Genomic DNA, 17,138 nt, shown 5'->3' on the forward strand with positions numbered 1-17,138 from the left:
TAACTTTGCATTTCCTTGGGCTTTCCTGGTTGCTCCAGACGTGCCCTGACTCCCAACCAAGTGGTGAGTCCCACAGACCTTGGTGGTCTGCACCGACGCATCTTTCTTGTTTCTGCGTGGGTTGCTGTTGTCAAGGCTTGTTGTGTCCAATCCGGGCACCGACGCTGCAGCACTCTGCATCCTTCGTGGGACAGCTCGAATCCAGCTCCTGGTAGTCCTCGACGCCTCCTGGTTCTTGCCTCTGGGCTGAAGAGTCAAGCTTCACCTCTTTCACCTGAAATCACCCGACATCGGTGGGCATTCGCTCATCGCCTTCCTAGTCACTGGCTAGTGACCCAGACTCTGTCCCCTCTGCTTTCAGGTTCTTCTCATAATCGATCCAGGCTTGGATCTCTTCGGACACTTTGCATCTTCACGGCAGCAGCACTTCTTCGCCAACTCCCATTGAAATCAACGACGCGACCCGACACCAAAAGACACCTATGCACCCGGCTTCCCTGGGTGAGGTAACACGAGTACTTCAGTGCTCCCGTGGGTGCTAGCCCTAGAACTTCCTAAGTCCAAAAGGGTTTGGTACTGACTCATTTCTAAGTGTCCCTAATCTTTAAAAATCTAACCGCGACTTTCCCCATAGAAGCTAACGGGAGCTCGCGGCTGTGTTCACACACTGCACACGGCCCCCGTGGGTCCCCTGTGTCACTACCTTGTGTGGTTCCTTGGGGTCCCAGCGATTCTACAGGCTCTAGGCCTTGTGTCTAGTAAGTTGTGGTTCTTATACCACTATTTTAGTATATGGTTTGGCTCGCCCCTAGGGCCTGACGTGTATTTGTGCTATTTTACTGTGCTTATTGAAGTATAACTTTGTGTTTTGACCTCTAGTCTCATAAAGAGACCAGGAGGGTGTGTTTAGTAATAAATACATATATTTTATATATATATACCTGGTGTGGATATCTTTCATTTAGTGACTCAAGAGATTATAGACTGGTAAAACAAGCTGCTTTACATTCCTTCAAGACTTAGACTGAAGGCTGCTCTCCATATCTACCACTAGGATAGCTTTCAATAAAGGTTGTCTTTAACCTATAACCAATAAGGGGTTGCTTGGACTGATACAAGGTGCCCACTATAACTAGTGGACAGCATATATCAGGCCAACTTCTCACAATGACACTTTATTCAAATGTATGTTATGCCACTCCACTCTACTGCACTCCACGCCACTGTAGTCTACGACATGCCACTCCATTCTATGACACTTTACTCCACTCTACACTGCCCCACTCTATTGTACTCCACTATACTCAACTCTAATACATTTTATCCCACTCTACATCACTCCACTCTGTGCTGCTCCACTGTCCGACACTCTATGCCACTTTATGCAACTCCACTCCACTCTACAACACTGTACTACATTTTGTGCCACTCTACTCCACGCCCATTCACTCAACACCACTGTACTACAAAGTATGACACTCTAATCAACTTCTTTCTACAATACGCACCTCCACTATATGACACCGCACTCCACTATAAGACACTCTTCTCTACTGTACTCTACAGCACTCTACAGCACTACACTTGACTAAACTCCACTCTGACTCTCCACCTCATCCAACTTCACTCTAAAAGACTCTAATCCACTCTGACAGTCCATAACTCCCTACTCTACTGTTCGACACACCATTCCACTGTCAAACTTGCTGCTCCAGTCTAGCATACTTGATACTACTAAACTATGTAACACTTTACTACACTGTACGATACGCTACTGCACTTTACCCTTTTCCAATCGATTCCAATCTACAGTACTCCAATCTATGACAATAGACATTACAACACTCTTTCACTGTACTGTACAACACTCCACATAACTCTCTACCTACGATTTGAAACACATTTTCATTAAAAATGTTTTAAAAAACTATGAAATTCAATGAAAAAAACTAAGGTTACTTAGTTATAGTTGGGAAAACACATTTTCTCTATACAGACCAAGTTTAAACCACACAAACCTTAAAAATGGTAAAGTTATAGTTATAACTTTCATTTACAATTTATCCCCATCCTTCGAGTTATTATAAGTAGCAGACCTCGTTACACACTTTAACTCCCTAAACAGACAATACTAACTAGAACTCGCATTCTACTGTGGACTGTGTTGTGGCAAATAATGTCATTTGAGAAGTTATAAGTGTTGTTATGAATGCTGTGATTTCACATGCTACAAGTGATTTTGTATGCAAGGGTATAGACAGTGCATGGAAAAGGCATGAGTTATTATTATTGTCGTTTGGCTATTGAGGTGACAAGACTGTGTTTGAAGATACACAACTTATAGTACTTTAAAGGTGGTGGTAAATTATAAATTGGAGTTATAATTATAACTTTAAAATGTTTAATGTTTGTGTATTTTGAGTTGGGTTTGTATAGAAAGTTTACATAAGGTATTTCTAACTATAATTTATCCTTAACCCTTGGTTTTTCAATTTTATGTTAATGGTTTTTGTTTTTTAATAAAAATGTGTTTCAAATCGCACTGTTGTGTGTCATTGAATGGAGTGTTGTAAAGTGGAGTGTAGTACAGTACATTGAAGGCATGTCATAGAGTGTAGTGTCGTAGAGTGAAGTAGTGTAGAATGGAGTTGCATGGAGTGACGTAGCATACAGTGGAGTAAAGTGTTGTACAGTGGAGTGGCGTGTGTGTTGGATTGTGGAGCAGAGTATCATACAATGTAGTGGTGTGTTGTAGAGTGATGCGGTGTGTCGAACAGTAGAGATGAGTTTTGTACAGTGGAGTTTCGTTGACTGAAGTATCATGAAATGGAGGGTGGTGGAGTGAAGTGTCACTGAGTAGAGTGTTGTAGAGTGGCATGGAGTGTAGTGGAAAAGAGTGGAGTTGAGTGTTAGGCAGTAGAGTGGCGGAGAGTCTTGTACAGTGGAGTATCATTATGTTCGAGGCATATGAGCTGCAGATTACACACTGTGCATAGATCGCCATCTGGTGTTGGGCCCGGATGTTGCAGTTGTTTTTCTCTTGGAAAGTCTTTGGATCGTATTGCGCATGGGCTTCGGCTCCATCCTCAGATTTGTTTTTTCCACCATCGGGCTCGGATGTGTTCTTCGCGCTCCAGTTCGGAACCGTTCCAGTTTTCCTGTTCGGCGCGCAATCCTCCCCCCTTCGACGGTATTGTCTCGATCGCGTTCTACAACACTCGACGCGACTCTCAACAATCTAAGTCTTCGATTCCGGTCGTCGACGAAGGGCTTCGGGCCTACCTGGGCTCCGGTCCTGGCTGATGAAAAGGACTCCATTTAAGAGTCCTCGATTTGGGTTGAAGTTTCCCCACACCGATCTCCATGAGGTGTGCAACCTCTGCCTCTCCCCAGAACACGAGGCAAGGGACTGTCCAGCTTGCGCCTCCTTCCGATCGAAGAAGACGATCCGGGACCGAAGAGCAAGGAGAACAATGTCTCACTCGTCGACTTCGATCCCAGACGGCATCTTCGAAGAAGGCGTCGATGTCCCGGAACAACAGCACACCGAAGAAGGCCCCATCAGCGCCTCCGAAGCTGACTACTCCGACGTCGAGGACATCACTCCGGCACAGAGGGGCGTGCGTACAGACATCGACCCCGACCCTAAACCCCCCTCCGCGCCACTGAAAAAGGCTTCGGTCACGCCTTCGGGCCTAGGTAGGCACCAAAAGACTGTTTCCCATACCTCGCTTTCGGGCCCGGTCAAGAAGCCCATCATGCCTTCAGGCAGCTCGGGCTCAAGTCAGCCTACCCTCGGTGCCGAAAAAACATCGGCACCGACACCGAAAAATAAAACGCCCCTCTCGTTGTCCGCTCCGAGCTTGACACCGAAGCTCTTGGCGCCGAAGACGGGCACCGGCTCCTCGGCACCGATAACACCCCCAGAGCCGAGCAAGAAGTCGAAAAGCCTTGACTCCCAAACCTCGAAGCCGAACACCACCTCGGAACCGAGGAAGTCAAAAGACACTGCTAAACCCCACGGTTCGAAACCAAGAACCTGTGCCGAATCAATGCCTAAAAAACCCACGGCTCCGACACCATCGGCACCGAAGGATCTGCCCCTTACAGACGAACTGTTTCAACCCGATCCTTACCAAAAAACCCTCATTAAAGATCCAAAGACTGGCCATTTGTCACTTAACACCAAAAAAAGACCGCTGGACAGGCCTGCACCAGCTCCACCACCAAAAAGGAGAGACTTTGCCACCTCCCCTTTGAGGATTCCTTCACCTCCTCCTCCACCTCCTCCTCCTCCCCCACCTCATCATTATCCTACACCATCTCCAGATGAGGATGATGATGATGACATTATCTACGACACAGGGGATGGGGCAGACAACCAACCAACAGGGGACCCTACTCCTACAGGCTCCCCAGACCCATGGGATGACTACAACATCTCAGACTTCCCTAACGTCTCGCAGGACGAGCTTTACCCTTCTAGACCGTCCCCCCCCCCAGAGAATACCATGGGCTTTAACCAACTACTCCATAGGGCTGCCCGCTACCACAGGGTTGATCTCCACACAGACCCCGTAGAGAGGACTTCCTCTTAGATACATTCGACACTGCACACAGGTCTACCTCAATCCTGACGATGCTTAAGGGAGTTATTAAGCACGCACCAGAGGTTTTTAAAGACCCAGTTAGGGCCAGGGTCATTAACCCACGTATTGAGAAAAAATATAAAGCCGCCCCAACAGACCCACCCTATATTAAAGGCCCCGCACCACTAGACTCCCTGGTAGTCTCCAGTGAGAGGAAACGTGCCAATTCCCAGGCATCAGGCGAGGCACCACCGCCAGAGAAGTAGTCTAAACTCCTAGACGCCTCTGGCAAACGGACGGCGTCCCAGGCGGCCAACATCTGGCGTAACGCTAACACCCAAGTGCTCCTAGCCAGATATGACAGGGCACATTATGATGAGCTGGAAACAATCATGCAACACCTCCCTGATAAATATAAACATATGGCCAACAAATTGATTCAAGAGGGCAAAAACATTACAAACACTTCCATTCGTTGTGCCCTCGATGCAGCTGACACCGCCTCCAGGGCAATTAACACCAGCACCCTTCTACGAAGGCATGATTGGCTACGCATCTCAGGTTTCAAACCTGAGGTTCAAAGTTCCATCCTCAGCCACCCCTTTGATGAGAAACATCTGTTTGGTCCTAATGTCGATATAGCCCTCGAACAAATGAAGAAGGACACAGACACGGCACAATCTATGGGAGCCTTGCAGTCGCAAGCTCCCAGGCGCACCTTTCACCGTTCCTCCTTTAGAAGCAACACCAGAGGCTACTCCTCCGACAGCGCCTCCACTTCCTACAAAATCCCTACCCAATCCACCTTCACTAGGGGTTATCAAAGAGGCAGTTACAGAGGTAACAATAACAAAGGCAGAGGCAAAACTAACACCTCCCGCTCTGCCTCCACCCCCACCCAGTGACTTCCCCCCACTTCCCCCAGACTATTCCACTCCAGTCGGGGGCAGACTCCACAATTTCCTTCCTGTCTGGGCTACCATCACCTCAGACAGATGGGTACAACAAATAATCCAATCAGGCTACTGCCTAGAGCAAACATCTACCCCCCCAACCATTCCACCCAAACAGCACCCAATGTCACAGGAACATTTGTCACTTCTAAAGCAGGAGGTAATCTCCTTCCTACAAAAATATGCAATAGAACTAGTTCCTGCCCACCAACAAAACAAGGGAGTTTACTCCCTATATTTTCTCATACCAAAAAAGGACGGCTCTCTCAAGCCCATTCTGGACCTCAGACCCCTAAACCAATACATACACTCAGACCATTTTCACATGGTCGCACTCCAGCAGGTGCTTCCTCTGCTCTCCCAAAATGACTTCCTAACCACCATAGACTTCAAGGACGCCTATTTCCACATTCCCGTTCACACCGCTCACAGGAAGTTTCTCAGATTCGTAGTGGACGGTCACCACTACCAATTCAAAGTACTCCCCTTCAGAGTCACCACAGCCCCAAGAGTGTTTACCAAGTGCCTAGCAGTAGTGGCAGCACACCTGAGAAGACAACACATCCACGTCTTCCCATATCTAGACGACTGGCTTATAAAGCCAGTTCATACAACCAGTGTGTACAACACACTCACGCCACAATCCAACTACTTCACATCCTGGGCTTCACAGTAAACTACACCAAGTCCCATCTGCATCCCTCCCACGTACAACAATACCTCGGTGCCACCATAGACACCTCAAAGGCATTAGCCTACCCCAGCCCTGCCCGAATAGCAAGCATACAAGCACTTCGTGCCAAATTTCATCCTCAACACTCACTTCCAGCCCGAGTGTTTATGCAACTTATAGGGATGATGGCCTCTTGCATATTCATAGTACCTCATGCAAGACTCCAGATGCGTCCTCTCCAAGAGTGCCTAGCACGCCAATGGAACCAAGCTCAAGGTCAGCTAACAGATCTGGTGTTGGTAGACGGTCGTGCCCATCGCTCTCTGCAGTGGTGGACCACCAAAAACCTTTCCAAAGAGTGACCGTTCCTAGAGCCGGTTCCTCAAATAGTTCTAACAGCAGACACATCGCTCTCCGGCTGGGGAGCTCGCCTACTACATCACACCATGCAGGGCAGGTGGACACCTCAACAAAAGTTACTCCACATCAACCATCTGGAGTTACTGGCCATGTTTCTAGCCCTGAAAGCCTTTCAAACACACGTCTCAGGCAAGGCTGTCTTAGTCCGCACAGACAACATGACAGCAATGTACTACATCCAAAAACAGGGCGGCACACACTCTCTGCAGCTCTCTCAGCTAGCACAGACCATATGGAGGTGGGCCGTACCTCAAAACATTTTTCTCCTAGCAAGGTACCTCAAAACATTTTTCTCCTAACAAGGTAATTGACACTCCTGAGGCGGAAGCCGGGAGAGAATGCCCGTGTTTTAAAATGGTTTGTTCTCGATCTCACTGATTTTACCTGATTGCTCTCTTTTGCTTGGCACTTCCCCACCAACAACAGCACCTTGAATACTCCCGCGCAGCGGACGTAAGCGCTGCCGCGGGTTGGGAAATCCTTCGCCACCATCAACCCTCAGGCCACGCCCACTGACGTGAGGCCACACACCCCCTCCTAGCCTATAATTATGTGTATTTTTCGGACGCGCAGCGGACGAGCGCAGTGGGCGCGCCGAAGGCTAGCCCGTCTGCGCCCGTCCGCGACCGGACGGGGCCAGGGGCACAGCTCCATGCCCATTTTATTTCCTATCCCCCTGAAACACTGTGTGCCCACCAAGGCCCTTGGGACTTTAATCAAGCAGTGAAGGATCATATCACAGAGGCCGGGATCCTAAGCGCCCATCCCCTACCCTGCTATGTGGCGTCCTTCAGGGCTCCTCTCTCTCCCTCTTCTTTTTAATTTGTACGTCTGCCCGCTCATTTGTGCTCTGCAGAGGATGGAGGTCACTGTGTTTAACTACGCCGATGACCTCCAACTCATTTTTAACCTCTCTAACTCCCCCGATTCTATTTCTAATTTCCAGTCGGCGATGGTCTTTATCAGGGATTGGATGTGCTTTAACCACCTCAAGCTCAACCCTGATAAGACCGAGCTTCTTCTCACTGGCGGCAAACTCAACCCTTGGTCCCCCTTCTTCTGGCCCCCCTCCTTTGGCCCCCCCCCCCCCTTCTCCCTCTCCCGCCGTTAAGACATTGGGAATCACCCTCAACCAACAACTGACCCTGCACTCTCAGATCAGCACAGTGGTCTCTTCCTGTTTTTTCACTTTGCGCACCATTCGCAAGATCTCACGTTTTTTTTCCTTTTCAGCCCTTAAATTGATCTTGATGGCTATGGTCCTTTCCCGGCTGGATTATGGGAATGCCCTACACAACGGCGCCCCCGCTTACGCCATCCGGAGGCTCCAACTGGTGCAAAACCAAGCTGCTCGCCTGGCCTATGGTTTACCCAAGTTACACCATACCACTCCCCTTCTCAGATCCCTCCATTGGCTCCCAATTAGAGAAAGGGCCCTCTTTAAGATGGGTTGTATCACGTTCCAGGCTCTTGCGGGAACAGCCCCATCTTTTATCACGTCAAAAATCGTCCCTTACATCCCCAGCAGACAACTCCGATCCTCCTCTCTGTCTCTACTGGTGGTGCCCAGATTCAAGAAGAGCAGAATGGGAGGCTCAATGTTCTCCGTTCTTGCTCCACAATTTTGGAATTCTCTACCTTTCCAAATGAGATCAACCCCCTCGTACCTGGAGTTCCGGAGCACCCTGAAAACCAATCTGTTTGCACAGGTTTTTAAAATCTAAGCCGCATCACCCTCTCACTCAGGTATCATTTCCTCTACAGCGCCATGAAACCGCTTGGTGTCCGAGCGCTCAATAAATATTTTTAAATTCAAATTCAAATACAACATGTCCCAGGAGTCCAAAACGCCATTGCAGACCTGTTGAGCTGTCAAACTCAACAAATCCACAAGTGGGAAGTTCATCCACAAGTTCTTCAACCATTCTTTCAAACGTGGGGGCAACCACAAATCGACGTCTTCGCCACCCACGAAAACGCCAAATGCCTAAGCTTCGCCGCCAGATATCCACACCCATTGTCCAAAGGCAATGCGATATGGATGAACTGGTCAGGCAAATTTGCGTACGCTTTTCCGCCTCTCCCACTCATTCCATTAGTTGTGCGCAAACTACAGAAACCCTCCCTAACTCTCATCCTAGTTGCTCCCACTTGGGCCAGACAACTGTGGTACACCACATTGCTGGAACTCTCTGTAGTTCTGCACCAAAAGTTACACCTCTCTCCACGCCTCTTAACCCAGAACCATGGAGAGATCTGACACCCGGACCCAGCTCAGCTCAACCTTGCGATCTGGCTCCTGAAATCCTAGAATTTGGCTACCTTAATCTTCCCCCTGACTGTATGAACGTCATTAAAGAAGCTAGACGTCCTACCACTAGAGCTTGCTACGCAGCCAAGTGGAAACGATTCATGATTTATTGTCACAACAATAATATCAATCCCTAGGATGTGTCTATCCAACACATTATAGGCTACTTACTACACCTACAAAGATGCAACCTAGCCTACACGTCTATTAGACTACACCTTGCTGCCATAGCAGCGTATCTACAAAATAGACAGCATCTATCCCTCTTTAGAGTACCTGCCATAAAAGCCTTCATGGAAGGCCTCAAAAGAATAATTCCCCCTAGAGTGCCACCCTCACCGATGTGGAACCTAAACATCGTTCTCACAAGACTAATGGGGCGTCCATTCGAACCTTACATAAATGCGAGCTTCAATTTTTAACATGGAAAACAGCTTTCCTTGTAGCCATTACTTCCCTCAGAAGGGTCAGTGAGATACAAGCACTCACCATTCAAGAACCGTTTCTGCAAATGCATCATAATAAGGTTGTTCTCCGCACTAATCCAAAATTCCTTCCTAAAGTCATTTCTCCCATTCACCTCCATCAATCTGTGGAAATACCCGTATTCTTCTCGCAGCCACAAACCATTGCAGAAAGAGCTCTGCACACCCTAGACGTCAAAAGAGCTTTACTCTACTACATCGAGAGAACACAACCTTTTCGCAAGACCAAACAGTTATTCGTGTCTTTCTCACCACCACACAAAGGCAACCCCATCTCCAAATCTGGGATAGCTAGGTGGATTGTTAAATGCATACAGATTTGCTACCACAAAGCAAAACGAACGCTATCTGTTCCCCCTAAAGCCCACTCTACACGTAAGATAGGGGCTTCCATGGCATTTTTAGGGAACATCCCCTTAGATGATATCTGCAAAGCAGCTACATGGTCTACACCGCACACTTTCACTAAACACTATTGTGTAGATGTGCAAACTAAGCAACAGGCTAGTGTGAGCCAGGCTGTCCTCAAAACATTGTTTCAAACAACTGCAACAGATACTGGTGGTCGCCGCTAAGAGGTACTGCTACACAATCTATGCACAGTGTGTAATCTGCAGCTCATATGCCTCGAACGGAATATGCTACTAACCAGTATGCATCTGTTCTTGGCATGTAGAGCTGCAGATCTACACACGCCCACCCGCCTCCCCGGCTACCTTTATCTGTTCCAGTTTTATCTTATTTAGATACAGCACACATGGGCATCTTTCCTGTTTCTTACAAAGCTCCATCATTTCCTTGCTGGCGAAAAACAATCTGAGGATGGAGCCAAAGCCCATGCGCAATACGATACAAAGGAGGAGTCGCATACCGCGTGACTTCCAAAGACTTTCCAAGAGAAAAACAACTGCAACATCCGGGCCCAACACCAGATGGCGATCTATGCACAGTGTGTAGATCTGCACCTCTACATGCCAAGAACAGATGCATATTGGTAAGCAGCATATTCCTTATGAGAACTCAGTGCATGGTAGAGTGGTGAGTTGTAGTTCGTGTTGTCTGTAGTGAGTTGTAGTTAGTGTTGTCTGGTTAGCGAGCTGAAAAGAGTGTGTAACGAAGTCTAATAATTATAATAATTTGAAGAAGGTTAATAAACTGTAAATGGAAGATCTATACTGTCTATAGCGTGCAAGCCTGTATTACAGGTAAGCAACTTGTTCTATTCATGTGTATGTGTTTCAGCAACAGTGGCGTATTAAGTATTTGAGCCATGCCAGCAATCTAAGGGAAAGCATGATGCAATGTAGAATTTAACCTGGGAAAAGATAAAGGTATGCAGACAAGGACATCTAAGAGAGTGAGTGCCAACCAATGAGGAATGGGTACTGAATGTGAGCAAGTGGGGAGTCCTGTTTCTCTGGACACTCCCAAGAAAAAGTAATTTTCTGTCTGCCTTCAATGGAAGAACAGATATAAGTTGGTCTGGTTGGGCCTTTATGTCTTACGTTTTTGATGATCAATATGTGGCTAAAAGAATGTACAAACTAGTAGTTTGTCCTTATTAATGGAATATGTGTAATGATGTAAATTTACCATTTGTTTTTGATTCTCAGACCTTATTTAATCCAAACAAAACTGTGGTGAAGATGTTTCTAGTGACATATGACTTCAAGGACATGCCCTCCAACCATGTGACTTTCTTACGCCATCGGATCTTCCTCGTGCCAGTCGAGGAGGAGGAGGGAGGCAGTGAAACGCACAATGGCTGCAGTAGCAGTGACGCAGGGACTAGCACAAAGGAGAAGGGAAGGAGGATCCTCTGCTACCTAATGCACCTAAGGTGGGTAATTTCAAGGGAAGGCTCCAAAGAAGGGGCAGGTGGGCGGAGCCACAGTAAGTGTACGTGCCAGCAGAAGACGCGGTAGGAGTCGAAATGCTGCAAAGCCTGATTAGACGTTCTGCAACCTGTCTGCCCCGGTGCATCTACACCCAAACTCCACATAACTTTCGCCTAACTTTCCTCGGTGAGGATGTGCCGTGGAGCCAGCAGTGGACACGTGGCTGGAATACTCGAGCCTTGATCTATACAGAGACCCTGTGCAGCTTGAGAGCTAATTTGACAGGTGAGTAACTTTTCTCATGTCATTTAAGGAGAGAATTATTTCACTTGGAATTCTGAAGCTTTTGGAATCTTAAACTCTGATGGATGTTTATTTGACATCAGAAGTGCATAATTCTTGTTTTACAGCCTGTGCAAGGGAGAGATTAGTCCGGTCCGGCGAGGGCTCTGTTCCCATCAAAGAAGGGGAAAGGATGAGGTGAAGTGCATGTCCATATGTGATGTGTGTTTGAGTGACCCATGATGACGTTGGTTCCTGTCTAGCTTCTCTGTCAGTTTGACTAAATACTACTTCCATATTGATAACTGAGGTTCTTCACTGTAGCACTTAGTCTCATTTCATTCTGCCCAGAGTTGATTGGAGAGTTGAAGCCATTCATCAGAGGCCTTTTTAACTGAGGCCTGTCCCCACCTGATAAACCTGGGGGGACTGACTCTGGCGTCTTGAGTCATCGACTCAGTCTACCACCGCGGCTTTGATAGAATTCTGTACTGTGGACCTCCGCAGTTGAGTGCTGGTTTGCACCGGCCTTGCCCCTGATTGTTCTTTCCTGGTACTGCTGGGACGGCCAGGATGCGATTGGTTTGTTCGAGGTTTCTGGCCAGTGCACTGCTGAAGGGTTCTCACTGAGAGCTGAATGGGGTGTTTAGTCTCTCCTCTACAGCTAGTCTTCGTCCCTAGTGTTGAACCCACACTCGAAACATGGATATATGGAATGCAATCATGGCAGTGGGTGCCATGGCATCCTTCTGAGGGTGGGACTGTCTCCATCAGCCTGCTTTCACCTGTGCTTCTCATTACTACACTGAGTTTGCAGCAGCGCAATATGCAACCCGCCCCCGCCTGGCCCTCAGCCCCCGCCAGCATTGTTTCTACTTTATTTAATTATGCTTTATTTAAGGCTACGCACACTGCCTGAATAACCTGTCTTGCCTACAATCTCAAATGATTTACTAAAAACATAACCCTGTTTGGTCTATATCCTTGTCATGTGCTGCTTCTGGCTGGAATCTTCACAGCATTTGGTGATGGCTGCAAAGGAAGCGTTAGGCCCCAGAATGAGAGTACTGCTGGCAGTAGAACGAACGCTCCTTTTCTGTTAGAATTCGTACCTTACAGCTGTCTGACACAAAATAACACTGGCGCTCACGCAGCTTCCAAGCCTCCAGCAACGATGGCAGCCATCTTTAAGTAACAAGCTACTTCGCTTCCGGTTTCCTCAATCAGATTTTTACCTTGAGCGCGTTTTCTCATTCTCTCTTCACACCTGCGTATACATCCAGAGTATCGTAGAATTTATATTGCATTGCAGGTGCGCAACACCCATTGGACTCAAAGGGCTTCAGCCCCCAACCCCGTCGTGTGTGGCAGCCCGGGATCAGACAGCTTCCCGGGCACGCACACAGCCGCACCCGAGCACTTCACTGGTCTTTAAAAGACCATTTGTATGTTAATGAGGCCTTGCTGTTGTTTCACCCCTTCTAAGAGCCCCTGCAGCTCCACTCTGCCTATTGCTCACCCCTTCTAAGAGCCCCTGCAGCTCCACTCTGCCTATTGCTTAAAGATTCAGAAGATTCAGCTCCCCCCCCTGAAATTTTTTCTAAGCCCCTCCCCCCCCCAAAATGTGGCTCTAGTTGCGCCTCTGTTGCATTGTGGAGAAGTGTGGCTCAATGGTTAGAGCGGCAGACCTCGATGCAGAGCACTGGTCCGGGACCAGGGTTCGATTCCCGTTGCGGCAGGGTCTCGGGCTATAAATTCCGCAGACCGGATATTCTCGCCTCAGTGCCTATTCTAATCTTGGGTCCCACGCTGCAACTCTGGGCAATAGCTTGCTTAATCTCCACAACGGCCCCAACAGCGCTGGGATGCCTGGCCTCACCATGGGGGTGCCCAGGAGTGGACACCTCACACGGAAAGCCAGGAAGGGTTCCTTCAGCGGTATGAGTACAGCGCTGAGATACCCGTAGTGGTCATTGGCGCTATATAAATACCTATACATTTACATTTACATACCTTTGACGAGACTGCAAAACACGTTATCACATTGTTTTCAAAGAGCCCTTCTGTGTGCATGGTGTGAATATAGTGTTTCTTGTAGTTGGGCCTATATGGGAGAAGTACACCTTCCTCTTTTTTTTTTTCTTCTTGTAACAGGAGCTGCCTGTTTCAAAAGAAGTCTGAGCCTGGGAAGAGCCAGGTTTTAAATGTTCTCGGGTGTTTAATTGTGTTGTCAATTATTGTTATTCTAGCATAATTTGAGTCTCAAATCTGCCTAAAACGGGCTTTCACCAGTGCAACTCCTTCTGAAGGAAGAAATCAAGTGGAGAAGGTTCCCAAGGTAAACACTCTTGGCTTAGTACAGCCGGAAGATTTCTAGCCTGAAGGTTGTTGCTTGTTCACCTTGAGGGTTAACTAGGTAAGGGAAAATTCAATGTAAAAAAGATCCTTTGGTAATTTGATTAACTGTGCCCCTAAGGGAGATATTTTAATCTATACTCGCAATAAGATTTCTTACGTGGTTTGATGGATTTGGAAGCGTCTACATTATTTTGTCCTGATATACAGGTTGTCACTAGTCTGTTTATAACATTTTTTATAATCGATTGGTACGAAGAGCTTTTCAGACCAGAATTCAAAACAAATTTGTATTAATTTGCACAGACAATAGGACTACTACGTATTGCATACAAAAGCGTAGGGGACTCCCTCAATTGTGCGGGAAAAGCTAGCATTGTGTGACTTTTCATTCGATATCCACGCCTTGCAGAACACCTACTGGGGTGGACAATGTCTTTGGAGATGCAGCAGTCATCGAGCAACTCAAATAAGAAATTAACAGTATTTCCATGTTGGGGAACATCAGCAGTTGACCCATTTGCCCCAAGGTGAAACACAAAATTTCAGTACTCCGCCTCTAGATGTGCACACCTGTAGTCACTAGGAAATGCCTTTTGGATCAAGTTGTTGAGGAAATTGTCCTCCATGTCTCCCCTACATATGAAAGAGCCATACTGTAGGATTTATACCGTACTCGTCCCATTAGGAAAATTAATCAATTATTAGTCTTGTTTGCACAACCTCATATGGGTAACACCATTTCAAAACCTGGGCTCACCAGATGAATTGTTAACTGCATACAAGTCAAGTATGCAAAAGCCAAACACACATTTTGCAGTGTGAATCTTTTCTGGGTTCACATCCTGTACATTAATCTTGCATCTCGTTGTTGGGTCCAGAATTTTCATTTTTTTCCATTTTCTCCTCGTGGGTGTCCACTACCACCCTTTGGTGACATATCTATTGCCTCGCAGTGACGGCTGCTACCTAGTATCACGGGTGGGTCAGGGGCGGGGGGGGGGGGGGGGGGTTAGGAAAACACAATGAAAAAATTACTTGCCTTGCTCCCGGACCGCGGCCTTGTCTTGCGTCGTCCTCTTCTGTTCCTGCTTGAAACAGGAAGCATAAACAGGCTCCCCCAGCCACCTCCCCAGGAACTGGTGTAGCATAGAAAATGTGGACTTTACTTAACTTTACCTACATCCGTACCTCTATTAATACAGAGGACAGACTACAAAATGCCGTATCTGTACACATACCGTAAGGGGAATGAGGCAATGTGTTCTGGTGCATTGTGCATTTCAGGGCAAAGATCAGAAGTTCCCTCAAATCCAACATGCAACATCGGACCCCAGCACTAGATGGCAGGAGGGTGTGCAGTTTGTGAATCTACATTACTGCAAACTGATTGTTATAGGTAGTTAGGATTTTCCATTCTGTAGCCAAATGGCACAACATTTCAGCACCTTAATTTCTGAAAGTAAGGTAAGATTACAAAACAAACCTGTTGATGCTTGCCACAGTGGCAGGTATATCAATACAAGTATTGACTGCCTCAGATGAGTATGGAAGGGTACAAAGAATGGAAGGTACTGTAAGTGAAAAACTTCACGAATTTAAGGATGGACGCTCTTACCCTCCTGGCACCTTTGCGATGGGGCTTGATGCCAGCTGTGATGGATACTTTGTTATGCCACTCGACTGGTATATCTGGTGTGAGGGTAATGTGCATAGGGGAATAAATGGGAATTAAGACTACCTACTGGGTGAAATGTTCAAATGTTTTTGAGTTCCCCTGTTGTCGAATAAAAATAATGTGGGAGGATAGTTATACCCCCAAGCCAAGGTCAACATGTTTCTGACTATTCAACCATCTAAGTAGGTGTTGGTGGCATTCATCAGGACTGAAGTCACCCTCTGTTGAAAGTAGTAAGATCAAAGTAATAGATTTCTTATGTACTCCCTGCATCGGTTTGTGTCAGTGATGTCGGGTAAACGCTTCAATCATCTGAAATGTAGGTCTTAAACGAGACAATTGACATTTTGAGCAGCTGCGCAAACACAGTGCTGAACACTCGAGTGAGGTGGAAATATTTGTGCATACTGCAGTGCAAACTGGTGGTGCACACTCATGCTCATACCTGTATCTTACCAAAAGGGTCCTTTGAATTCGTTGTATCTCCGATGTGGAGTGTGTAGGTCAAGAATCTAATAAAATATATAAGCAAGTAAATCAGTCTGTAACTGTAACAACAGAAAGGCCTTGTTTGTAGTCCTTATTGTAATAATCATTTGCCTTTTATACTGTCAAACATTGAGTGATCGGGTACAAGTGTATCAAGTGTAAAATAATATTAAATAGTAAGGGAATCCAAATATTTATCCGCTTCATAGTGCCGTATGCAATCACCCTTCTCTTCTCTCTGATCTCCAATTTGTTATTGAGGAATGGTTCATTTAAACAGTTGGCAGGTCTAGTGTTTGTGTGTATATCAGTGTAGGTTCTTCGACATCTGACGCCTGGCCGGCCACCTGTCAACAACTCATTGAAGTACAGGTGAACTGGCCATAAAAACCTCAGCGTTGGAATGCGAGTGAAGCACAATACATCGATGCTGTTAGTTACTATCATCAAAAAGATGAAAGTCCTCACCTGGCGTTGTCCCGGCTTCTGCGCAAGGGCGTCTCCGAGCAGTGAGGGGGCGCTGTCCTGCGTGTCACTCCGTAGGCGAGTCACGCTTAGCGTCATGACGTCCTGCGTCCGGGGAATGCTGGAAAATGTTATCATTTGCAGCGTGGACGCCTCTGAAATGGGTTTAACTCTGTTTCCAATGCCGATTTGTGATAACCGTTTCAAAACAAATATTATTTTATATAAACCCGGGGTCTGTCTCATGACAGTAGTGTAATGCCTGTAGACGTAGCGGGTAAATCCGATTCTGTGTAGGAGAACGTTGTAATGTCATCTGGCCTATGACTTATGGGAGGTGTAGCGCCAACTTACAAATCATTATTACATTCCTCCCGCTATTGTTGCCAGTAAGTAATTTTAGTGAGTTACACTTGTGATGTTAGCTATTACCAGTTGACTGTTCCAAAAGTATGTACAGTAATTTCAATTAGACGTCTTGTTAAGTCGGTGTGGAAAAAACTCAATCAGTCATAATACTGCTTACACCTTTGCGAGTTGGTCCGTGTTATCAGCTCAAATATTATGTTTTCTACGAGTCACAATTGATGCTGTATTATC

At 46.8% G+C, this 17,138-nt stretch overlaps 1 protein-coding gene across 5 annotated transcripts in view; it reads left to right on the forward strand.

Moving 5' to 3' along the window:
• Nucleotides 1-17,138, forward strand: part of ATOSB (atos homolog B) — a 416,415-nt gene that overhangs the window by 387,023 nt on the left and 12,254 nt on the right. For all 5 annotated transcript variants that reach the window (XM_085628134.1, XM_085628132.1, XM_085628131.1 and 2 more), the window contains one exon: nucleotides 11,045-11,271. In XM_085628134.1, the coding sequence (XP_085484260.1) occupies nucleotides 11,045-11,271 (227 nt within the window). The remainder of the gene's footprint in view (nucleotides 1-11,044; nucleotides 11,272-17,138) is intronic.

This window comes from Triturus cristatus, chromosome 2_1, assembly GCF_964204655.1.
Source record: "Triturus cristatus chromosome 2_1, aTriCri1.1, whole genome shotgun sequence".
Taxonomy (NCBI): Eukaryota; Metazoa; Chordata; class Amphibia; order Caudata; family Salamandridae; genus Triturus; species Triturus cristatus.